General features: G+C 38.2%; 1 protein-coding gene across 1 annotated transcript in view; it reads right to left on the bottom strand.

The window, feature by feature from the left end:
- Positions 1-5,982: 5,982 nt before the first annotated feature.
- Positions 5,983-26,704, bottom strand: part of IFT88 (intraflagellar transport 88) — a 42,496-nt gene continuing 21,774 nt past the window's right edge. Inside the window, exons 21-26 of the mRNA XM_058824943.1 lie at positions 23,999-24,051; positions 23,423-23,488; positions 21,610-21,716; positions 15,934-15,997; positions 7,545-7,640; positions 5,983-6,867 (exon numbers count right to left, since the gene is read on the bottom strand). Coding sequence (XP_058680926.1) covers positions 6,746-6,867; positions 7,545-7,640; positions 15,934-15,997; positions 21,610-21,716; positions 23,423-23,488; positions 23,999-24,051 — 508 coding nt within the window. The 3' untranslated portion in view covers positions 5,983-6,745. The remainder of the gene's footprint in view (positions 6,868-7,544; positions 7,641-15,933; positions 15,998-21,609; positions 21,717-23,422; positions 23,489-23,998; positions 24,052-26,704) is intronic.

Raw genomic sequence — 26,704 nt, 5'->3', positions numbered from 1 at the left:
AGCTCTTTCAGCTCTGAGGAAGGACAGTTTTAAACTGAATTCCAAACTCTCCTTTGCAGTCATATCCTCAGGTGAAAGACTGGGACAAGGTGTGTGTCGATTTAGCCCAGTCCAGTCTAACCCTTGACAATGCACCTGGCCTTTTGTCACTTCACCACCTTTGAGTGGTGTGTGTGGCAACATGGCAAATATTTATCATCACAGGTCTTTTTATATTACTCTTCCTGAGATCAATCAGCATCTTCAGAAATTTCAGATTTCTGAGTAGCATGAGGATGTCACACTTGGCTTTGCAAAATGTGGGTTTTATTTACTTCCTTTATATGCATCAACATTTCTGGGAGAGACCTGCCTCAAAAAATCTGAGCAGATGAAAACAAAACAATGGCACAGGCATTTAATTGCCATTGAATTTAAGGCTATGTGTCTTATCTAGGCAATATCCTAATTCTGTATGATAGTTGCATTGTATCTTTTGAAAAATCACATTGATTCAAATAATAAGAACCACAGAATGTCAGTAAATGATATTCCATTACAGAGGAACTCAGAATGCTATGCCAGTTCTTGTAGCATGGTCTACCCTAGAGACATTTCAGTCATAAAATATTCCCTGATACACTTTGGCAACTTAGGTTCTTCCACGACTTTAAGAAATTACTAACCAGTATCTTTGTCATTGGTATTAATTTACAATTTTCTTATAATTTGAGGGGGAATTAAAATATCTATACAAATGAAATATTGAAAAAATATTTAGTAATATGAAATCCATCCCGAATTTGATATAATACAGGTTATTTCAATCAATGGATTCAAAACTATGTCTTTCACTTTTATATAATATTCTAAATGTTTTTTCTGGAGACTGTCATTCAATATTTATATTTGGTACTGGTATCTACCTCTCTCCTGAGTTTATCGCCACAGTGATCAGTGTCAGATAATAAGTTCAGTTCCACAAATTCCTGCTATGAGAAAGTCAGGATGTTCCAAAGAAAACTAAGCTCAGCAAGAATAAGACAGACATTTTTAGTGAGTTCATATAAATAAGAAGAAACATTTTCTGCACCTGATTCCACCAGAGAGCATTTCATGCCATGTTAAATGCTGAAATGTGTTTAATGAAGGACACACCAGGTTGTCTTCAACCTTACATTGTTACCAACAGCTGGAGAAAAATGTGTCATAGCAGGAGAAAAAAATCCTTTTCTAATGTGTTATCACCAGACCATTATGATAATTTGGAAAATTGTTTCAGAACCATTGGAATGATGGGGAAAAACTGACAGTAAATGTCAGAATGTAGCTGTCCCCAGACACATTAATCCCCAAGGAGCAGTGTTGTCAGGACATTTTGTGGTTGGGGTTGTTGTCTTCCATGGCTGCTCTGGCACACAACAGCCAGTTTCAGATACTATGGTTCACACATAAATAAATCACACTATTGTGACAAACATTATCAATGATACCACAGTAATATGCTTGCCACAGAAATGGCAGAATTGCCCAACACTGGCATATTCCAACTGCTCGTTGCCATCCTGCTACAGCATTAATGAGATCCTATCTCAATCTGAAATAATGATGTGAAAAAGGTTTAAAAAATCATCACACAGACCTTCAAGTTGAACAACTCAAGTTGTTGGGTGGAACAAGCATTCAGCTGACATCCCCAGCAGATAAAAATTTCCAGAGAGAGAATTTAATTACTCCCTGAAGATGTACTTCTGCCTCACATTCTGTTTGCAGAGAACCTGCCACCCAAACTCTTCTGGTCCCATTCATCTTCCTCACAGCTGTAATACCACTTTGCAGTGCCCTTGGCATGGCATCTTCTGCAGCAGCATCTCAGCACATTTTACAGTTGTTAGGCAATTTAACTTTGGAAAAGTGAATTCTTGAGATGTGCAGAATCTTCCAAAGTCTTCATTTTGCCAAGGGGGAAACCGAGGAGCAAACAGGTTTAAAAAAGCCTTTTTACCATTAAGTTAGTCATCTGTGTCCTTGACATCAAGAATAATCAAAACTTAGCAAATGAGAGTAATTTCTTACGATCTCATACTGCTCTTGCAAAGGAACCAAGAGAAACAGCCCTTTATCATGAAATTTTATCATAAAACTATTTATTGGCAATTTTGGATGTTCCATCCCTAGAAGTGTTCAAGGCCAGTTTGGATGGGGCTTGAAGCAACCTGGTCTAGTGGAAGGTGTCCCTGCCCACAGCAGGGGAGGTGGAACTGTTTGATCTTTAAGGTCTCTTCCAACCCAAGCCATTCTATGATTCTATGAACTGTACCTTTGTACAAATTTCAATTCCTATTTTACTCTGGAGTAGCTTTGGTTTAGAAGTAATAAGTCATGTAATCTGACAAAGGATGTTTGGAGAAAAGCATAAAATATGTGATTAAGAATATTTTGATGCTGTAGAGCTAGGCTTGTTCAGAAATAAATAAAATAGTACTCAAGTAGCCATTTCTATTTGGCTACTGCACAAAGAGATGTTTTTCATACATGTAAAGAGAAAGCTAACTTGGTATGTAAAGTTCCTACCCTGAGGAAGACCTCAAGTCTAAGAGATCAACTGAGGATTGTTTAATATTGTATAATAGATCTTTTTATGACAATAGAAGCTAAAATACCTCATGAGTCAGTTTCTCAAGGGGCTCAGCATTTTCCTAGGTTTAATGTTGCTGCTCTTCTAACACAAAATAATAAATTAATATAATGGCAGGAAATCTTAAATTATTAATTGACTAATTCCACAATGATAAACACAAAATGGGGTTTAAATGCTGCTGGAAGCACGTACCTGCAGTGTGTGGCTTCTGGAGATGTGGTCTGTTTTGTGCAACCAAGCCTGAAGAAAACTTTCTGCCTGAGTTTCATGGATGAAAATAGAACTAGTTAGCTCATTCAGGTTTCAACTCCTGTGGTTTCCAAGACCTATCTCAGGACCAAGGGCATCCTACACGGCAGCAGGGGACACAACTCACTGCATCTGAGCTAAATGCCAGCCAAGGACAGGGTCAGGGACATCACATCAACACAGCACATAATCCCATATAACCCAGGTACTATTTGAAAAGAGCACTCCACATTTCCTCAGAGAGCTGAGCTGCCTGAATCATGCAGGTGTGCTCACCTGTGGGACAGCCTGAGGCATTCCAACATGGTGACCCAGCACTTTGGAGATGTGCATGCAGCTTCTTTCTCAGCAGATCCCAGTCGTATTCATCTCCATGAGGGATCACCCTTTGGCCTTCAGTCCAGTCCTTGAGTCTTGTGTTCCCCCATACAGAACATCTTACACCAAAGAAGAAGGATGATGCACTGAGACTGCTTCCAAAGAATGGCTCCTGGCCCAGGCTTACCTTTGGATCATGCAAGGCAATTGTCTGGGAGATGAATTGTCATGGTCCAAAACTGTGCTACTGTGCATTGCTGTGCTACTGGTCTTGCAGAACAGCTGGGTACACATCCTCTCCTCTGCTCTGGGCTTGCCCTGGCAATACTCTAGTAGAGATGCAGCCACAGTGAACACAGCTTTGAAGTGGATGAACCTGGGCTACATCATTTTGACTGTCAGCAGGACTCATTATCCCAGTGTTGGAGCTGGATCACATGGCTTTCTGTCAGTTCAGAACAAGCTGAACTGTGCTTGCAAAATAACATGCAAATTCATCATAACCCAAAGCATTATATAATCAAATCCTCATGCTATAGGAAACAGCATGTTCCAGAAGTCCCTGGGAGTCTGTACATAGGAAACAACATGTTCCAGAACTGCCTGTGAGTTTGTGCAGGGCTGGAACAAAAGTGCAATTGTTTGTTATCCACAGAATTTTACCCAATGTATAGTTATGCATCTGGGAAAACTGAATCAAGAAACTGCTGCTGATCAAAATCTCTCTGATATTGGCAGGAGTGTTTCTACAAACTTAAGTTGTGAACTGTATGCCAAGGTATTGGTACTTCATGCCACTTTATCTTGGACATGCCTATGTGATTGCAATTTTTTATTAGATGCTGTATTGGGTTTGCATGGCCAAACTTTGCTAGTAGGGGGCTACAGGGGTGGCTTTTGTGAGAAGCTGCCAGAAGTTTCCCCAATGTCCAGTGGGACCAATGCCAGCTGGTTCCAAAATAGATGTGCTGCTGATTAAGGCTGGACCTATTAGAAATGGTGGTAATGCCTCTCAGATAACATATTTAAGAAGAATTCTGTAAAAATTTACTGTGCAGATGTAATTGCAGCCAGAGAAGAGCAGGGTGAGAACACGTGAGAGCAGCAGCCCTGCAGACACCAGGGCAGAAGGAGGGGCAGGGGGGCTCCAGGCACTGGAGCTGAGATTCCCCTGCAGCCCTTGGTGCAGAGTGTGATGAGGCAGCTGCCCCTGCAGCCCATGGAGATCCCCAGGGATGCAGAGATCCACCTGGAGCCCCTGGAGGAGCCCATGCTGGAGCAGGTGATGCCTGAGAGGAGGCTGTGGCCCTGTGGGAGGCCCCCGGGGAGAGGAGCCCATGCTGGAGCAGCCTGGCCTGGAATGGGCTGCACCCTGGGGAAATGACCCACCCTGCAGCAGTTTGAGGGGACTGTTGCTTGTGAGATGGACTCACATTGGACAAGTTCATGGAGAACGGTCTCCCATGGGAGGGACCCCATAGTGCAGCAGGGGAACAACTCCTCTCCCTGAGTAGTGGGAGAGGCCACGGAACAGGTCATGACCCCCATTCCCTGTCTCCCTGAGCCTCACTGTGGGAGGAAGTAGAGCTGGGAAGAAGGGAGGGGTGGGGGGAAGGTGTTTTGAAGGTATATTTTACTACTCATTATCCTGCTCTGATTTCTGAAGAATAAATTCAATTAGTATCTCTAATTTAAATCTATTTTGCCTGTGATGGTATTTGGTGAGTGATCTCTCTCGGTCCTTATCTCAACCCATGAACCCTCTGTTGTATTTTCTCTCCCCTGCTCAGCTGCAGAGGGGAGTGAGAGGCTTCAGTGGGTGCCAGGCATCCAGTCAAGGTCAACCCACTGCAGTCCACTCAAATGTCTCTGTGCTAGAAGACCATGGCAGTATCTCTCCTGCCTTCCCTTCTGCACTGTTTAACAGGTTTGTCTACACTCCCTGCCAGGGTCCCATTTATTGTCTCTTACTGTGATTAACTCTGATACCTCATGCCACTGCAGTCTGGAGCTGCAAATACTCCCTCCTGCATGGCACATTGCATCCTGGTGTCTTCCAAGACTAAGCCTGACAGAGAGAACTACCATGACATCCAGGAATCTGTCATTCTACAACCAGAGCAGCAGATACAGCAGGACTGAGGAACAGGCAAGAGAGACTTGCAGAAATAAGGCAGCTGCCATCCACTTCCTTCTCATGCTCTTTTCCACCCCTTAGAAGGATCAGGCCCCAGAGCTTACCTTGTCTTTCTTCTTTGGTGAGCCCCTTGGGGTGTTCCACAAACAGCACTGAACACGCTCTGCTTGGACCATCAGGTGGAAGTGGTGCAATCCCAGATGAAACTCTGCTCCGGTCCCGTGGGAAGCATGCTACACACAAAGCAGCTCATACACCCCACAGGACACTTCTGACCACTGCAGACATCTTATGAAACTGGGCAGCATTTCTAAAACCTGAAAAAACATTTCATGAAGATACAAAGAGACTTCTCCACTGTCACTGACAAACAGTCTGAGCAGCACTGAGCAACACTGAGAGGGAACACTGAAAATTTCAGAAGATTGAATTCTTGCAACTCAAAGTGCAATGACCAAAGTCTAACTATTAAACCAAACTCATGCCAGGGTTCCAAAAACAAGCCATCTCAGTGGACTAGTTTTGCAAGTATTTATTAGGAAAGTATGAACACTTCACTAATATTTTTATCTCCCCAAAGTGATCCCTACTACAGGAATTTAACAGGTCTCAGTAACTTCAGATCAAACTTGTTCAGTTCATAAGCAAAATGGTGATTTCTGTAACTAACTTTGCCCATACTCAGGTTAGGCTATAGAAAACTACTCCTGTGTGGTCAGTGCCACAGTCTCCAACATAAGACAAAAGCTGCAGTCTAATTAGCAATTCTGAACAAACTAGGCTGAAACCCTGAGAACTCTGATCACTCAAAAAAAAACCAAAAAAAACCCAAAACCCCAAAAATCCCAAACCAACAATAAAAATAAGGACATTTTGCTGAGAGACTGAAAAAATGGTCCTAGTTCATCTAAGAGTAGGCTACAATTAAGATGCTTTCTTTGGTATCAGTGCAAAGTGATTCACTGAACTGGGACTTTAAGGAAGACCAAGGTCATACCCAGCATTTTCAGGTCAGTTCACAGGACTTAATTCTGGCTTTGGATGAAGGATACAGGAATTTCAAGCTTACAAGCATTGCTTCGAGGTATTCTGCATTGAAAGATGAAATTTTAGAGGCTTTTCTCTCTAATATTATCATTGTATGTATTTCTGAAAGCAAAAGCTTTACACATTTGATACAGCTTGCAATGTGTTTGAGTACTTGTGTAGATCCTATGCATGAGTAAAATAACCTCACCATTATTTTTTTAATCAATCACAGAAGACACTGCAATTGCAAATCCAAGTTTTTAACATAAAGTACCACATGTTCAAAGTATTTAATGAATAGTTTATAAAAATCCACTAAAAAATCATTATGAATGAAAAGTGTTTCAGCTAAAACTTTGACAAGGATTAAAAAAAGATGAGTGGCCCATATGCTATTCTGGAAGCAGATCCTCTCCTAGTTCTTCATCAGCAAAATCATCTTCCTCCGTTCTTTTTCTTGCTGCTGTTTTTGGTCTTTCTGGTTGTGGGCCAAGTGGATCTGCGTAGGAGGCATCTAGGGTTTAAATAAATACATGTGAAACAGTTACAAACTATTTTAGCTTTAACTTTAGCTGGTTTTAAACATACAAAATCAAATACAAGATTAGGACTTAGCACTACACATCTGTGTCTTTGAAATGCAGACAGAATGAGCATGTGAATGCTGAAGGAGAACAAAACACTGCATTCAGGAACTGAGGCAGGGCACAAGAGCAAAGTTCCAGAGTTCTACTGATGGAAGCCTCTTGCTGTTTTTTCTAATAAATTTCTCTTATTATACTACAGTGAGAAAAAGACTTTGGAAATGTGCAAGGAACAGCAAGACTGATGACTTGTTTGAGGAATGGCTTTTTAGGAAGTACCACATTCCACATGAATTTGAGTTTTTAAACCCCTTTGAAAATCCATTCTTATTGAAGAACCTATGACTGCAGAATGGCAAGAACTGACTTAAAGGGCACAGCAGACAGATACTGAAAGTAATATTAACAAGGGCCACATTTCTTAATATTTACAATTACTTTATAGTGAGCTCTGAACCATGAAGCGAAAGCCTCATTTTCATGGGCAGATGTTTCCCCAATTATCTAATTTTACATACTCTTCCAACAACTTATATTTTTTCCTCTCTCCTTATTTCTCCTCTCCCTGAGGACCATGAAATTAGAAAAGGTATAAGAGTCCACTTGCCTATTTCTTTACTGCTGCTACCTTCATAGGGTTCATTTGTTCCAGGCAGAACTTTCAGTTTGGCACTCAGTCTTTCCCCTTTGGTACCACCACTATCTGGGGAACAGGAAAAAAAAAAAAGACAACATGTTGTTATGTTCTGTGAAACCACGATACAAGAATAACACTAAATCAGCTACTACTATCTGTCAAACTGGACTTGGATGAAACCATCTTTTCATGACAGACACAGTACTCATTTGTAGTAGTGGTGTTTAAGACACAGTGGACACTGTGTCCACACATGTGTGTTAACGTTTTTTAAAAAATATATACAGCCTTATGACTTTGGAGTAAACACATTAAAATATTTCTGCTTCGAATGCTGACATTTCAGTTGCTTATAAATTACAGGCACATTTTGGAGTTAAAATAAGCATGATAAATATATAAACACTGTCACAATGTACACTGGACATTTCCTATGTTTGTGTGCTTACTTACACATCAGTGTGAGCCACCTGCTCAGTACTGTCAAGGTTAAATGCAACACTTAAGTTAGCTTTTAATTACAAGAGCATATTTGCCATGTGCTGTGTGCGTGGCAGCAGGCTCAGCCCATGTGTACAGACCATGCTGGCCCTGCAGCTCGCTGTAAACACTCTGCTGGCAGCTCCCTTTGCAGCAGGGCCCCAAGGAATGTGTCGGCTCCAAGGGCTGCCTCCTGCCCAGACAACAGCAGATTAACATTCTCCTGCCACAGCAGTATTCCAGACACTTGAAATATTCTCTTCACCTCTGATTCTCTTTTTCACATTCATGGCAAGCTTTCAATCTCATCTGCTACAACAAATTTTTATGCAATATTTTTTCACCTGGGAGAAAACATTTTGAGTTTGACTTGGTATATTTACAAGGCAGGATGTGCAGCCAAATAGAGACATGTTCATTTACACCACCAAACAACGTGAGTATTAAAAGTCTTCCATCGTAAGGAGGAAAAATGGCTTTCATTCAGCAAACATTAATTACAAAGTCTGGACTTGGCAACATATTTCCATTGTCTTATTTACTACAAATGTTATTTTAATAGATATTGTTATAATTAAAAGGAAAAAAACCTCCCCCCCAAAGGTCTACAAAGATGACAAACATTTATCTTTCTATAAATACTACCACAGACTTCTGTTTGCTCAACCCTAAACTGGAAGACATCTCTGCTCCAAGAAACACATACAGCCATGTCAAACAGTTAATAAGTTCACAAGACACATACTGCAGTTGAAATTTCAAAGCAAGGAACACATATCTTAATGTACATCCACTTCCCTTGGACCAATTCTCACTGACAGGTTTCATGAAAGAAGTAATATCTGAAGAATTTGAAGAAACAGGGAGAAAACAATGAGTTTTCCTGGAGAGAAACTCAACTAAAGGGCCGTGAAATTACAAAAGGGCGTCCCCTTGATTTGACTGGGCCCTAGAGAGGCCTGTGCAGCAAGGAGGTGAGAGCTGGACTTCAGAGATGCCGTGGAGGAAAATGTTTTGAGGAAAATACAAATAATCAATGAGAAAAAGAGTAGGATAGAAATAGGCACAGTCTTGCATAATGGAAAACAAATTTTAACATGATAAATAAAGTTGTAAGGAGCAGTAAAGAGATGCAAAGACAGGAACAATACAGCAGACTACAATAGGGGAAGACTGAGCTGGTTGAAGAAACTCCATAGGTTTAGTTGGTTGGTCGCAGAAAGGAAGAACTGCATGTAATGAAAAGAAAAGAGGAGGAAAATGGCATACCAAATGTTTTCAGCTGTGAAGGAGGAAAACACATGGATGCTAGCAATGCTACCAGAGGAAGGTGAAAGACTTTATACTAAGTGAAAGAAGGAAGAAAAGGATGGTAGACAAACCAAACTGAGTGGGATTAACAGAATACCCAGTAGTTACCTGTACATCTTACTGCTTTAAAAAAATACAATTGAAAACAGAGGCTTCTTTAGATGTTCTAGGATACTTAAGTTTTACTAGGTACATTTAAAAGTAACCTAGTGAAAATCTTTTCTCAGGTGGATCAACAAAGTAACACTGCTCACCTTACTTCTGTATGAGCATTATATCCAGCATTAGAGTGAAGGGAAACAACCCTTCTGGTTAGTTCTTCACACTTAGTTTAGATTAGACCAATATGCAAAACCACATCAAGTCTCTGAGGCCTGCAGTATGCTCTGAGCATACCTGAAGATGAGAAAGAGGAGCACCTTTCATTCTAAAGTGCACCCAGAAGAAGCAAGAGGTGCTTGACACCATCTGCATTACATGGAGATGTCAGAGAGCAGCTCAGGAAGTGAGATGTCTGGCTCAATGCTTGCTTTCACCTGAGGGAGTTCAAACCCACAGCTCCAGCTTTCACAAGGAATCCCCTAGCTGTTAAGCCATTTGGGGTAAGCTTTTCTTGACACTCTTGCCATGGGATACAGGATTTGGCTGCCAATATGGCAGCTATTAAAAATTCTGTTGACCATATAACATGATCTGCCAGAAGTCTAAATATCATCTTGAAATTACTTTTTGTAGTTCTGTTTGGAGAATCATCTACATGGTTTTTTTAGCATACATTCACACATAATTTGGCAATATTAAGGAATATAAGCTTGCAATATAGACTTCAGGATTTTGGTATCCTACAGTAAAGAAAACTTCAGAGAAGGAGTTGTTTTTAAAGCATTTTTTCCACAAACACACATACTTTTTGGAGGCAAGTTTTACAATTTCTACTCATCATTCCCTGCTGCTCTCACCCCATCTAGGAAAAAGATTTTATATACATTTTGAATTATGGGAATGAAATTAACTTTTACTAAAGTAATACACAGAAGAAAACAAAGATATCAGTGAGGATGAAAAGCTTTATTTGTAGTCTTTATCTACTAAGAGCGCAGCTTTCAGTGTTAACATCTCTCTGATTGTACCTACAATCAGAGGACTACAGGTAGATATTTCTGAAACTGCAAATTAATTTTCTATTACTGTATTAACTGTACAAACACCAGCACCTAATTCAAAGTAGCTTTTGAATAATGGAAGACCACTGCTGAACTAAATCGCTCTCTGTATCTAAGGAAACCTGTAATTAATACCCAGTTCTTATTTATTAACTTATTGGGCTTTTATTAAGTAAGTTATTACTGTAGCTCATGCAGAGGCCATCCCCACTGTACTCATTTTGGGGTGACAATGTGGACACCTACACATGAAGTGACCACAGGAACACAGCTCCAGATTTCAGTTGAAAAAGCAACAGGAACCGATTAGGCAGAGCTGGTCAATATAAAATCTGATTTACAAATATATTTACTCTGTAAAATCATAATACTTGAGATTTGGATTACCCATGCTGACATTACCTTTCCCTCACAGTCTCTGTTAAATAGCCTTAACTGAGGACTATGCATACAAAGACATAAATAATACACTCTGCATGCTGATATCTTTTACAGTGCATTCCTTCCTCTCATCTGTTCAAAAGTCATGGCCATATTACTATATTTAGGATGTTTAAATTATTCTATTAGAATTGTTTCATTCATTTAGAGTTGTTCAGTGTTTTACAAAAACTGATTTGAACTAATTCCTTCACATAGAATTTGGATGGGAATTAAAAAGAATAAAAATATAAAACCTAATTTAAAAAATGACCAATTTTATATGGCAGAACAATGAATAATGCAACATAGTGCAAAAATAATCCTATTTAGTAATTTAAGTAGTGATACCTAGCAAAAAAGATTCTCCATCTTTTTATGTTTCTGTACTTCCTGTGTCACACGATACCTGTGTGTACTTCAAACCAAAAAATCCATTGTATTTGTATTTATTTTTTTAGAGGAATCTAACTAGTTGCAATTACAGTGATGACAATATTACATTGGAAATTCCTCCAGTACCACAAAGGACGTAAATCAGAACTTTTAGTACTATTTTACTCATCAAGAAAAGACATCAAAGGGTAAGATTGTTTGGTAATCTACCTCCTCTGTAAAATCTTTATGAAACAAAGAGCACAGTGGGCTAACTCTCCAATAACTCCAGAATGTGTTTTAAGTGCAGCTTGGTGTATCTTTCATACTTGGGATGAAGACACCATCTTTGGAGAAGAATTGGCATTGGTTTGACCAAAGAGAAGAGTAAGTTCAGTGCAGAAGGCAGAATAATATATTAAAACTGTGAAAGAGCATGGGAAGTAGATGCAATTTATAACTTCACTGCTGTTCATTTTGATTTGAAATTCTGTTGAATGACAGTTGTTTGTGGTGTGTTAGTTCAGCTCACTCCTTAGGTGAGCTCAGAGCAGAAAACAGACTAAGATGTTCTCTTCATTTCAACAGATTTTCCCTTCTCCATTAATTAAGAAAACTTTTTTCTATTCTTCACACACAGCCAATGGAACCCTCCCAAAACGACTTGTAATTAATGAGGCATCAACAGGCACACAAAGCCTAGCAAATATAAATGATTGTCATGTCCTGGCTGCAGAGTAACAAGAAAATCTCATCTTTATCACAGTCAGGATTATCTGGGATGCCTACAGCTCAAACATCTAAAACATACTTCGATAATATATAATTGATCCCTCTGGGATGGTAAAGCGTGTTTGAATATGGGAAATCTTTGGGGATGGACAAACTGACACAGTAACCAGTAAAATGAAAAAGGGAAAAGACACCTAAATTATTCCCATGTGGTTTATTTTCCAAATCCATCCTGACAGGCCTAGGTAACAAGGAGAATGCAAAGGACTCAGCCTTTCCTCTTCTGAATTCAAACACTGCTTCTGTGGGCTCCTGTCCGAGACTGCACGGCTCCTCTCATCCAGCACAGAACTCCCCATTCAGTGAGCTGGGCAAATGCAGAGACCAAGTAAACACTGCCATGGGAATGGATTCCTTAATGTCATACTTTGCACTATCTACACTTATAAAGGCATTATGCTATCAATCAGGAAAAATTCCTTATGCTGGTAAAAACCACAGTGCACCAACTGCTAACTTCCGGATATTACAATCATGTATCTGCAAAACACAAAAAAGTGGGTATGAAAACAAGAAAAAATTAATGGAAAGAAAATCTTTGAGAACTGCCTAAACTCAGATACTGTTAGCTTCCTTCAAGGTTTCATGGTATTGTGGTTTTGGGTTTTTTTTCTCCTTTTTAAAATAAAAAACAAAAAAAAAAAGATTAACAGGACTGTATCAATGTCATTTGCTTCCAACAGGACAAGAGCAGACTTTAACTGACATTGATATATAGACGTCAGTTTTCTTGATCTCTCTGATCATTCTGTCTACCATTCATACACACACCAATTATATTGCTGAAATTGTGCTGTGGTGCATCTCACACACCCTTCTGTTTTAATTTATACTGGCAAAGTACTGTGCCTGTAAAGTATGCCCTGAGAAGTACAAACCTTGTTGGCTTAGTTCGCTTTCTTCTTAGCTTCCTCTTTAAAAGCAATTTTAGATCATATTTCCTAAAACAAGGAAACCTGAATTATTAATACTCTTAATATAAATAACTGTATGGGGACAAAATATTTGGGGGGGGAAAAATCTCATAGGAATGCTGACAAGTATGAGGACAGTGAGCTGTTAAGAGGAAAGAAAAAAAACCAGGCATCCTACTTAAAATATTTGGAATGCATAAGACTTCAGTTAGCTAGTAAGTACTTTGATTTAGCTAGTAAGTACTAAACTAAGGAGGATTCCATGCTTCACTGGGTTCAGTAATGATGGCAGATCCCTCATGCAGTATAGGAAAATGAACCCTTTTGGTCTTGGCAACACCACTGGAAAAACTAACCTTAAAATGTATACATTTATTTTTTTTCCTCTCCTTTTGAAGTCAATAATTTACCAAAAGCATACTAATATTATGAAATAAAATAACCCATGTTTATATTTCATACGTATCTTCACACAGGCCATGCACAGGAATTTATAAAACTGCAAATTACAGCTCATAACCCAGGTGAACAAAGCCAAGCTTTGGACAAAATAAAATGTTTGGGTGTTCAGGTGTCTATTAGTCACCCTTAGTACAATGTGGACAAAATACAGCCCAGTCCTTAACATCTTGTCCAGGTTCTTCACTGATAAGGTTCCCTAGAGCCAACATTACAGTTAAAATGTGCCCAGTGCCTTTGACTCATTCTAAAAATACATATAAGTAGTGCAGCTCACCACAACTTTAATTAAGAATCCCAGCAGGAAGTTAACTCTAGGCTCAGTACAGGACCTTCTTTGTACCTTTGCTTGTTTGCCAAGTCATTTCCAGAAAGGCTGGATCTCTGGCACTGAATTTGTATAATGAAGAGTTCTCAAACATGCTCTTACACAGACTTGTTCCCAAACTGTTTTTTTCAACTCTTAAATGTATTTGACATAATATCTTAAACTCAACAATCTAAGAATTACTGATAGGGCAAATTCTAGGTTAACACTTATCCTTCTTAACCTCTCATCGCCTTTCTTATTGTTTTAAAATTAAAAAAAAAAAAGAAAAAATTAGAAAAGGAAGATAACTTTCAATAGATATTTGTGTCTTTAAAAGAAATACTGACAAACTGGTAGTTTGTGGGATTTATGTTGTCTTAGCATCCTTTCAGCACAAGCATTAGGTACACCTTCTTTTGCTGAATTACTCTCTCCCTCCTGAAACATGCCCCTTTTTCATGAATGAGGGGGGGGATAATTACAAAATAGAGCTGGAAGAGACCCTTTGTGTCATTTCCCTACACACCCGACGCAAAGTTTTGCACAGCTGCAAATACCCTTGCCTGTTACCAATGCTGCTCTTCATTTCTACTTGCTGGATGCTGAAGTGGATTCCTCTTAATGACAGAGAACAGGGACCAATCCTGCCTCACAGTGCTGCTTTGTTGGCACCTCCAGCTGGCTGCCTGATCACAGGGTTTATGTAACAAAGCAGGGCCCAGAAACTCTCCATCCTCTTCCACCCTGCTCTGCTACTTAAATAAAGAATTACTTTGGCCTGAGGCCCAGAACAGGTAAAATTCAATCCTAGGTGAATGGTTGTTTCTTCCATACATCAAGAAATTATTTAAAAGCTTCTCTAGTGAAACTACTGAGCTGGAAAAGGAATGAGATCTCTCTGAAGCACCTAACACTCACTCTTAGGTTTCTCACTCAGAAAATCCAGGGAAGCAGTCTTCATAAATGTAACAGCATTCTAAGGTCATCTTCAGATTACATAAGTAATTGCCATGACTTTTCCTGACCCTATAGAATTTGATAAGTGTAGTAAAATATCTGCTATGTAGGTGGAGAAGTAAAATCACCAAATAAGAAAAAAAACATCATAAAATATTTCTCTGTAAAAGGAAGGGAAGAGAGGCAAGAATTTACTGGGCATATCTTCTAATGAAATCCACTGATATCAAGATAAACCAAAAGCAGGATACAAATAAACCATTTCCTTTTTGGGTTAAAATATGGGGTTTTGGTTGGTTGGGGTTTTTTTCAGGTTTGGTTTGTTGTTTTTTTTTTTTGCAGGTGGTTGAAGTAGCCTGAAGTCTTCTAGTTTCCTTAGAGCAGCAGTGGGGGACTGTTAGGTTTACATTACTAATTTCATGGATTTAATAATGGGAGGGAAAAATCATTTGCCCTGCAATACGCAGGCTACCTAGTGCAGAAAAGACAATACAGGGCAGTTTCCTGACTGACATTGCAGGAGTTTTACATTTATGGAAATCAGGACTGCAAATTTATAGAAGCAGGGAAACTGAGTGTCCAGAGAGGAAGATTTCTTCTAGGGAAGACTCCAGAACTTCAGTTCTGCTACCCAGAGATAAGGGGAAGGATGAGCTCAAAGGTAGTAAAGGGTATGTTATCCTTAATACAGAGCTGGCTGCACAGAACAATCTGCTGAACTTGTAACAAACACCTATCATAGCAGATTACACAGTGGCTACAAAATTCCTTTTTCTTCATGTTAAATAAAGAAACAATGAATTCCTAATTTCCATGACTTATGTGTTCTGTTTTGTTGTAACACATGATTCCTTTTAGTAAATATTCCAAAGTTAAAAATGTTCAAATACCAAGTTAATGGGATAAAAACACTCATGTCCACGGTACTGAAAACAAGCAGGCATATAATAAGGTCTGTATATAAAACATAAATGTGGGACCACATCCATGCTACTGTACCAGGTGCAATGAGAAAATCAAAAAGTATGAAACAAAGTTTCTGAAGCCCTCACATATTACTCAGTGCATATTTGTGTGTGTTTCAGGATGAAAGGAGGCTTTAGAAACACTTTCAGAAAATCTGTTTCCTTCAGGGTTCTGTCAAAACTGATATTTAATCAGAGGCCTTGACTACTCACCACCACTTCCCTCTTTGCGGCTCCGCGCAGCTCCCTCTTTGCCCTCTCTGCCAGATTTAATGCGCTGCACGACAGTGGAAAAGGTTTGAAAAGAACAGAACAAAAAAACTCATTTACCAATATATATTAGAGAAAATGACTGAAAATTAAACTCAGCTTGTTAATAAAACAGTAGAAGAATGTTAAACTAGACTTACTACACTGTAACTACTAAAGGTTGCTTTTCAACACATAAAATTGTCCTTAAAATCAGGGTTAAATCCAATGTTTATATAAAACAAGAGTTCTCTGAAATTCAAATATAATATCTCAGTAAATTATTTTTCTTCAGATAAAATTTATACAAGGAATGTGCCTAAAAATAGTTCAGATGTTCCTTTGTAAAGTACAGCTGAAAAAACAGGCAATACAGCCCTCCTTGCATGAGTTCAAAGTAGCCTCTGACCATTAACATCTTGTAAATCCCACAAGCATTTTATTATTGTAAAGACTCAAAAGGGAGAAGTGGGGGAATCTATAAAAAGAACTATTCACCCTATGGATCTTGGATTTTGAATTTTTGGCACAGAACTGTATTTCACAGCAAAATTTAATTTGCTGTTGAGTGTTAAATGCAAGATAAAGGTGAAGGTAAATACTTTAAAAGCTGTGTTTAAAAAGTCAGCTCTCTTGCATAGGGGAAGGTACCATAAACATCTCCCAGCTGTGTTTTTTTGAGTGTTATTTGAAAATTTTAACAGTTTATCAAAGCAATACCTTTGTATGACATGGCAGACTTAGATCTTCTGGCAAAACACCAAATTTCTTATGCATACATCTTGTCAATTATCAGACAGGACACCTCAGTGAGGGACTTTTTGATAGGTAGGTATAAGAACTTGATGTTTAAGGCACTCAGCTATTAATAAAGTATCTCTGCATCTTACTTCAAAATAGGAATTCAGGATCTGATTAAAAGACACATCATGTCTCCAGGTCAATTACTATAAATTCTTCACTCATTTTTCACCAGAAAAATATCATGAAGTCTGGCAAAGTTGGAATGATACCAAAGAAGTGAAAGAACTTCTAAGATTCATGCCAACAGAAAAAGGAAGAACTCTTAAATCAAAACCCACAGGAGTCAGACAGGAAAGCATTGAGCCTAGTGTGAAATCAGGGCTGCTCTGGGAGCAATTCAGTCTGGGACCAGAATTTCTCACACTTTTTTATTTGCTTTGGGAAATCCTCAAGCCTAAAATATGTTCTCTGAATTTTGGATTAAATATCCTTTTCACAGCCCAGTGAAGTAGCATATACCAATCCTTCAGGAAGCCTGTCCAGACTCTCCCAACTGTTGAATGACTGACAGCAAGTCTGACAGCAGCTCAGCTTCTGTCCACCCAAGGGAAGCAGTTCCTATGTGATGGTGCCCTCTTGGCATTTACACCCTAGGACCTTCCTCCCAAAATATAACATAATAACTACAATTTAAACATATGATTAACTCCTGTAAAATTCCAAGTGAGTAGTTTGTAAGTAATCCCACACTAAAAGCAGACATTAAAAATAGGTTTCCACCCTAAAAATGCCTATTTCTCCCATGACTGAAAAAGACATTTGGGATGGTTAGCCCAGATGTGGATGCCTGAAGGCAAAGGCAGTAAGGCCCCTGCAGCATTTGCACCTCTCATCACTGCTCCTCAGCACAGCCCATCAGCCATTAAGCTCACTGAAGGGAAATAAACAGTAATGTGTGTGCACAGCAGTGCCAAGGAGGCTCTGTGAACTTTGACACTATTACCTGTCTTTTTTAGAGTGAAACATGAAAAAGGAAGACTAATGCAGTAAAAAACCCCAATCAAACAAACAAAAACAAAAGATGCCAGCTCCCACCCCCACCATCCCTCCAACATTCCAACATATGAAGGTTGCAGTAAAAACTAAATGCTGTGAGAAGCAGGGAGAAAAATTTCTACAGGGAATGAACTCCACAGATGTTCCCAGATTCTTGGCTGGAAGTATTTAACAACTTGTCCATATTTGAGAACTGAGGGAAATAAGTACTCCAGAATATTTATTTTGGTATAAACTCCATGTGGATATACTTATTCTGGAAAAACAATGCCAAAATAGAAAATTTTGATAAATTTCTATAGGAAGACAAAGTCTATGTGCAGACTGTGAAATGCAGGTATACTATCCTAGCATTTTACCTATTTTGTCTTTACTGGGTGCAATTGAGAAATCAAGGGTTAGTCTAAAATTGGGAGCAGGAATTGAACTGTATCTGGTACTGCTAACTGAAACCAGTATTCCTATTGGAAACTTAGGTGGTGAAATATTAAAATTTGGTAATTTTAGAACTAGAAAGTATAGTTTATTACTGTATGGTCATGGATGACAGAAGGAACTTAGTAAAAAAAAACTCTAGTAATTTCCAAAGCCAGATGGCAGAGAGAAGACTAAAAATCACACACCCACCCCCAACCAAGAAATAAACAAAAAAACCTTCCCAAACCCAAAATCAGAGGATGGGAACCCAGATGTAACATCAATAGCAAAAGAAGGAACTGCAGGGCTATTGTTTGCAAGACAGCACTGATGTAGATTGTCACAGAAAGATATTCCAGTACTAATGCAGGACAGCTGCATACTGAATCACAGTGTGCCCTGAAACATCTTTCCTTAGAGTCTTTGCTTTTTTACCAACTACAACAGTGTTCATTATTAAGAAAACTGTGTCAGTGGGTTCCTTGGGAGCAGAAGAAGTTGTTCCTTTCCTTTGGGAGGAACTTGAAAAGTTTTGAGAGCGTGGCAGAGGAGAAAGGCAGAAGGAGGAGATGGGAGCATGTCCCACCAAGACAAGGAGCAGCAAGAAGGAGCAGAAAGCAACTGATCAGACTTCAGAGGTGCTGAAGAGAGTGTACTTGGAACCACAGGGGCAGAATTTTGCTCCCATTCAGAGCTTAGGCTGGAAACACTGGCCTGTCTGCAGGAATGAAGTTGACAGAACTGACGAGAAACCTGTTGTATTTTTATTATTGACTGTGGTTTTTAGGGGGCACAAAGGAAAGAGGCGTGTTTGTCTGGGGTTTGTTTGGGTTTTTTAAACTTACTGCAATTCATTTTATCTGCTTAAATGAAAATCAGTTTAGTTTAAATTACAGTACTATCAGGCTTATTCAAAAGGCTTAATTATTTTTTTTCCTGGGTAACACACTAGAGGGAATATTTAAGCAGATCTATCTTAAAGCTTTGACTAATTAAAAGCGCCATCATAGAAACCCTATCTGATCTGCTCTACTCTGCCCTCCTGATACTCCAGAGTTGTGTGTCCAGTTCTGGAGCATCCAGTGTAAGGACTTGGCCCTGTTGGAGAGGGCCCAGAGGAGGACCATGAAGATGAAAAGAGAGCTAAAGCACTTCTCCAGTGAAGACAGGCTGAGAGGGTTGAAGTTGTTCAGCCTGGAGAAGAGAAGACTGGGGAAATGTTGTGGCCTTTCAATACTTAAAGGGGTCTTAAAAGAAATATGGGGACAGACTTTTTACTAAGCCCTGTGGTGGCAGGACAAGGAATAATGGCTTTAAACTGAGAAAGGGTAGAGAAGGAGAAAAAAATATGTTGAGGATGTTGGGACACTGGAACAGATTGCCCAGAGAAGCTGTGAATGACCATCCCTGGAAATGTTCAAAGTCAGATATGATGGGGCTCTGAGCAACCTGATAATGGAAGGTGTCCCTGCCCTTTTACAGCAGGGGCTTGAAACTAGATAATCTTTAAATGTTCCTTTCAACATAAACCATTCTGTGATCCTGCTTTGCAAGGTTAGTGTTGTGACAGGATAGAGTCAACACACTCTTAAACAGGAATACTGCAATTCAAGACACAGAGGGAGCTTCCCACACCATGGCTGAGTTATGGTGACTGTTAAAGCCTGAACAGTCTAAACCAAGTGTGCAATAACTTGTTCAACCACAAGTCTGTGTTGGAGCCCACTGACACTTCTGTCATTCAGGTATGACTTGATGAATTCGCTTAACACAAAGAAGTCAGAATGAAAAACCCCCATAATTTAAACATAATTTTTATGTTACTAAAATCTTAATTTACTTTGAGGATTTAAACTTTTAAATAGTCAATCAGTAGCTTTTTCCTCACCAGAAAGTAATGTGTTTGGGAAAGCTCTTGCTTCGCATACGAAAATAACAGAAAGAGACATGACAATTTTTAGCTTTTTTAAAATTGTATTCAAATATTAACTTCTGTAAAGAAAAAAAGGTGTTTTCTTTAAAGTCCTTGACATTGCCCATCTACAATTAACGCCTTCAGTGTAGAAAAAAGCCCAGAATTACATTCAAAGAAATGGCCTTTCTTCTCCAGGGACCTCTCTCTCTCTAGTCAACTATAAAATAAACCAGTTTTAACTGGTTTTGTTGGTGAGCTTTCTCAAGTAAAGCACTGAGGTATTTAAAGTTACTGCAACAAAGTATGTGTATCACTGACACTGAAGTGATCAGAAACCAAGCAAAGGCCATTTAGCACACTTCAGTGAATCTCTTTATTGTGAGTTCTGCAGAATAGGTGCATTATACCTGGTCATCTGTTTTGCTTACTGATACAATTATGGGGAGACATAAAGGAATATCAATCCCATACAGCTGTTAACTGTTTTCTTTGGTCCATTTTCCCAAGTGCTTTGAATTTTACAGTTACTGAAAAGCCCAGTCAGTACACTTCAGCTAGCCCCTCAAAGTGTGGTTGTAGCATAAAGCTGCAATCCTTCAGTCAGTGTTTCCCCTTGTGAGTTTCATTTTTAAAGTGTCCCTGTGCTCACAGGCATACTCAGGCTCGCTGGAACTTAAGCAGAAGCAGCCAAGAATGCATGTGCACATGATCTGTCATCAAAAGGGACCAATAAGTGTTAGTAGAGCAGAGTAAATTAGTTAATACTTAAAGTATCCTAATGTGACTATGTAGCTCTGAGGCAATTCTCTGGATAGGCAAACCAAGCTTGAATACTTTGCATGGATAATGCTTTTCAAACAAGCAGCTGTTTTTAATTTTAAAATCTTATTTTATCACCAGAATAGCAAGAAAACAATGCACGAGTGCACACACACACAAACGTGAGCTCACTCTTCTGAACAGAACACAAGTTATGATCTCATACCTTTCACAGCCTGTTACTTTTCCATGGAATTCTTTTCTTTTCTTTTTTTTAAATTGGCACTCACATGAATAGTTTACTTCTACCTATATAATATGTCAGTGCTGCAGTTTTGTATATAATGAAAAAGGAGTTCTTTTACATGGACAAATTCTTAGGCTTCCCATCTCTCCCTATAGTTGCATTATTACTTGGCTCATAAATCCACTGAAGTATTAAATAAAATCTGGCAAGTGAGTAGGAAAGACGACATTCCACAGACATTGAATTATGCGAGTGGCTCTGGCATTCCCTCATGTCCACATAGTCCATCTTTCACTAGTATTTAAAAATCACAGAAAATCTGGTGCTCAGAAACTATTCAGACAGATCAGTAATTTAAAACTAAGTCTCCCAAACCCCAAAATATAAGCTTCTGTAAACCAGGAAGTTAACAACACATTTTGTCTTGAAGCATCATAAACATTACTTTAGCTTCACCTATCTTTGCAGCAATACTGTGTAATACACACAGAAACAAACTTACCTGCTCTCTGATTTCTTTTAATTTTTCTGCTTTCTTGAGCTTTGTTATGTATTCCTGGACTTCTTTCAGCCCCATGTCTGTGCAGAGACGAACTAAAAATCTGAGGCCTAATTGGAAAGTAAAGCATTGTTAGAAAAGGATTTACAAGCAGCTCAAACTACAAGTGCACCCTGACAGAACTGGACATGCAGAATGGCAAACAGTGCAGATAACAGCAAACAAGGTGACTCCAGTCCACATCACTACACAAGGTGTGATATTTTGCAAGTAATTCAATATTTTCTCTGTGTCCTAATCCATGAACAGTACAGATACCATCAGTATAAGTAGCAGGCAAAAGGCAGACTAACTATTTTGGCTCAGAACTCTTGACATTTGCAAAATATTTTGGAAGCTGGAAAGCAGAGAAATGATACTACAATATTACTAAGGAGCTGCTATCAAGAGAATTTTGTTGAAAATAATTTTGCAAATGCCAAGTGAATCAAAATATTTTTTTCCTCTGCTGTGGTTGATTTTTAAAGAGTAATATTTATAGAATTAAGAAACCCCAACAAAGCTGACATAAAAATCAAATGTAACTGTATGATTGAACTAAAAGAATCCCTGAAAAACATTCTCCTGAGACACTCTACCAAACTCTGAAAACACTGTTGGTATTCCTATGTGCTTGTTAACATTCCTTTCAAAGAACTAAAGCAGAAACAAGCAGGACATGATCCATTCTCTCCAGACTTTCACAAACGTGTTATTTCATTTTGTGCTAAGTTAGTTTTCTGCTGGTTTAGGAAGCCCATGCTCAGGGACGGATGAGGGAAGAACCATTGTTTCAGCAGTAGAAAACTTAGATCAGTTAAATTGTCTTGCCTAACTCCTGTCTCCATTTGTGAAATTTGTAGAAACTATGTTCAGAAACATATTTGCATTCTAAAAGGTTTACTAGAGGCTCCTCCGAAATATGTGTGAGCAACAGGAACATGACATTTTGCATATAACTTTAAGGAATTACAGCACTGAATTTCACTTGTACAAGAGAGCTGTGATTCCTCTTTAAAAAAGCAATACATTTGTTAAAGCAGAATGATACAATTTTAAAATAAAATACAATGACTGTTCTTCCCACATTGCATCTGAAAGCACAGACTCGTTGGCAACAACCTTGTATTTTGGAATTTGCGAGGCACGGTGTGGGATGGAAGAGAATGTTTACACAACCACTGGCAACCCTTATTTTCTACAGGGTTTTTTTATTTACAGTACAGGTGTGACTGATTTTACAAAATGTCTTACTCTTCAAAGTTGTGTTTCCTGCAGTTTAGTTTGAAATCCTCTATGGATTTTCCAGAGACTGGGTGACAAGCTATAGTTAAAAACCCAGCAACAAAATCTCATCCTCAATGTTTTTTCTGGAAACCCTGACTTTGATAAAACTTAGCAATAACATTTTCTCATATGTAGAAATTTACAGCAGGAGTTTCAACTCACAGGAAACAGAAGTACAAATACATACATTTTTCAGAAGAAAGATTAAATGAGTAACATAGTTATAAAATCTAGGACATATGTATGAGAAAGAACTCATCCAATGCAACTCAGTTAAAGTTTCTTTCCATTGCTCTTCTTCAGCATTACCCTCATATTTCTTAAATCACGCGTCAGTGTTGTCACAAAAACCATGCAGCATTAGCATGAATAAAAATATTAGTTAATGGAAGTATTTTTGTATGAAAAATACATCATATGATTACTAACACACCTATTCAATGTAACAAAGTTTCCTTTGATAGTTGCACCGCAGAATGAGACAACTTACATTCAACATTCTCTGGGAATTTTCTGTGAATGACTTTGTATTTCTCCAAAGCTTTCTGGTAGTTGCCTGCAAACAAAACAAACATCTCCTATCCACACATTCAAATATAAAAATGAATATTTGATGAGAAACTGGAAGACCTTAACATCAATTCATCTTTATAATTAATGATTTAATATTGTAGGACTAAATTTGTAAGAACAAACTTAACATTCTTTATTAATGGATAGTAAAAATTAAAAGCATCTGAAAACAGTCCAAATTACTCTGTAAATAACAGAGTTAATGAGGAGGAGGTTACTGATTTTTGGGGTTTTTTTTTTTTGACCTTCCTCTATGACACCATTGTTGCAGTGTCTCACCATGCTCACAATGAAAAATTCCTCCCTTATGCCCAGTGTAAATCTACTCTTATTCAGTTTAAAACTGCTGCTCCATGACCTGGAACTGCAGATCCCAGTCTGTCTCCATCCTTCCCACGAAACCCTCTCATTATTCTCCCAGCTGAACAACCCAATGAATTACAAAAAAATCTTACAAACCTGAAAGCAATAACAAAAAAGTTACAGAACTTACCACTTCTTCTGTAGCAACTGGCAACCATCAGCTGCCATTTCACTTGTGTTGGCCTGCATATAAACAAAACAAAATCACATACACTGCCAAACAATGAATGAGCAAAATAATCTGCATAGCACTGGTAAAGACCTACTATTTACCTACTAATCAATGTTTCACCCAGCATGTTGCCTTCCTAGAAAGAATGTATCCTGCTCAGCTCACACACTGCTGCATCACATACCTGTCTCCAAGACTCCATGTCACTCATTTTCACTCCCATGTTAGAGTTTTTCCTCAGGTTCATGATTCTGTGCCCAGACACAATTAGCAGACCTGACATGTGAACCACTAATCTTTGTCAGAGATACAGAACCATGCAATGGGGGAGGAACACAATGCTAAATTGTACTCTGAGGAGGTTCCAGCACTAGGATCCCACATTGGCCACGGATTCCTGCCAGGAAACACAGTCCCTACTCACAGCTTTGAACTCTGGCTCTTCCTCTGTGCTATCACCTTGATGTCCTAGCTGCTGCCTGTCCTTCCCTTTTTAGCACATAATGGTGACAGTATGGTCAGAGAAAATATTTGAGATGCTTGAGCATGTGCAATAAAACTGTTGGACTCTTTCATCATTTTTACCCAGACAATGTGAAAATTAGGAAATTTTCATGTTAACAGTGTAAGCATCCTCTATAAGCCAAAGAATGTTGCACAAGTGGCTTACAATTGAATAGTAGCATATCCAAAAGGGACTGTCAGTTAATATTTTCAGAATAGTTTTGTACTTATCCTCTTCAGTTTTCCTCTCTAATCATAGCACAGGCCATTTTTAACTCTAAGCAATCTGTTTGCCTGGTAGTTGCCAAGCAAGTTCATGAAATACAAATGTTGCACCTTTTTACCTTCAGCTGAATGTGTCTCCTGCAAACAAAGGCAGCCAAACACACACCGTAACAGAATTTATTACTCAGTTCAGTATGAAAACTCTAGAGAGAATAAATTGTCAGCATCAAGTACTAACTACACTAAGTCCTTTTATTAAGGATAGACTTCAGTGTGATAGGAAAAATAAAATAGTGAAAAACTGTTTCCCAATTCATTGTCTAACAAGTTATCTTAGAATGCAATTTAAAAAGTAGTTATTGTGATTAAAATACTGAATGCATTAAACAATAAAATTTTAAAATGCTGTTGACAGCTAAAATAAGGATATAATTTCAAAATGCAACTTTATTTAAAGTTAGTAGCAATTTATATTTACATTCATATTTACCAATTAGCATATCTAGTCTCTATTTTTAATACCAAATAAAGAGCAAAATATTTATGCTGTCTTATCTACAATTAAAAATCTCCTCCCATAAAGAAAACATTTTTCTGTATTACAGATAAATTACAAGTAATACTGAAGAATTTAATATGCCAATTCTTCATAAGTACTTTACAATGCACATACTTAATGCATGGAGCGACTGCGACATGAAGCACAAAATATTTAAATCTTTGCCAAAACAAGATTGTGAAATAATTCCTCTTATTCTCAGCTGTTTCTTTCCAAATTTTCTAAGAAGGCCGTGAATGCCAGCATATGAAATCTCATAGCTTGACTAAAATGATTTTTTAAGGTGGCTGGTATTTGTAGGGAAAAGAATGCTGGCAAACGTGTGAACTGTGATTTCTGTCAGCTCTCCTGTGCATTTTTGTCTAAAGTACTTCTCTATTTCTTTATAAATAAATTACCATTTCAGTGAAGTCTATTTTTCTCTATTTTTTATCCATTTTTTAATCCTTAATTAAACCTTAGATTTTCTCATCTGTAATTAAGGTCTACTCTCACCCAAGCATCTCAAAGCCAGAGTTAGGATTTTTTAATGAACTTCTTACAACCTATATGCAGAATCATTTCTCCTTGAATTACACTGAATGAATTTATTGTTCATATGGTGTTTTGTACATACATGTCATTCAGATTCAAGAACAAAAAGAATGTCTAATGCTAGATCATCTCAAGAGAAGCAATAACAGAGTTTTGCATAATTTTCCATAGTTTTCCTAAAACACAAAATAAAGAAATTCACACTTACTGGGAGTGAATTTTAGTTCATCTATTAACACAAAATTCTTCATGAACCTATACACATATATTTGTTTCCAGACAAAAACACTGTGTATGTTCTTAGAATTCTCTTTGAACTCTGGATTACAAATTTAAATTTGACCAAATTTTATTTATAAACCATTCTCTAGTGAGGTCCCTTTCTGAACTAAAATAAAGTATATGACCTATATACTCAAGTGCATCATATTCTGCTAAAGAACAATTTAGCAATTAAGTTGTTGAACTAAACTCAGCATAATTCAAATATCTTTATCAGGATCAGTTTAGCTTCAATTTATTTTCACTGATTGTCAATTTATTTTCACTGATTACTGGTAGTACAGCACTGCACATTTCTCCTTACTTATATGCCTTATTTGATGGAAGTAGAAGTCATGTGAAAAGAGGAAATGCAGTAAGATCAGCCAAAACACGCACTTATCTGAACCACCAAATCCTCACTGCATAATAAAACAATAGAGAGGAAATATTTCACATGAAGACAGAGAAAGAGGTCTTGGTGGCTTTGGAGAACTGTTCTCCACTTCATAGTTGTGTTTAATTGCAGATACTAGAGAAAAATAGGTTCTAATAGCTAACCCTCTCTTGGGCCCAATGGA

This window comes from Ammospiza caudacuta, chromosome 2 (genome assembly GCF_027887145.1).
Source record: "Ammospiza caudacuta isolate bAmmCau1 chromosome 2, bAmmCau1.pri, whole genome shotgun sequence".
In the NCBI taxonomy this organism is placed as follows: Eukaryota; Metazoa; Chordata; class Aves; order Passeriformes; family Passerellidae; genus Ammospiza; species Ammospiza caudacuta.
The sequence above is the reverse complement of the archived record's forward strand: the minus strand, read 5'-3'. Positions and strand labels throughout refer to the sequence as shown.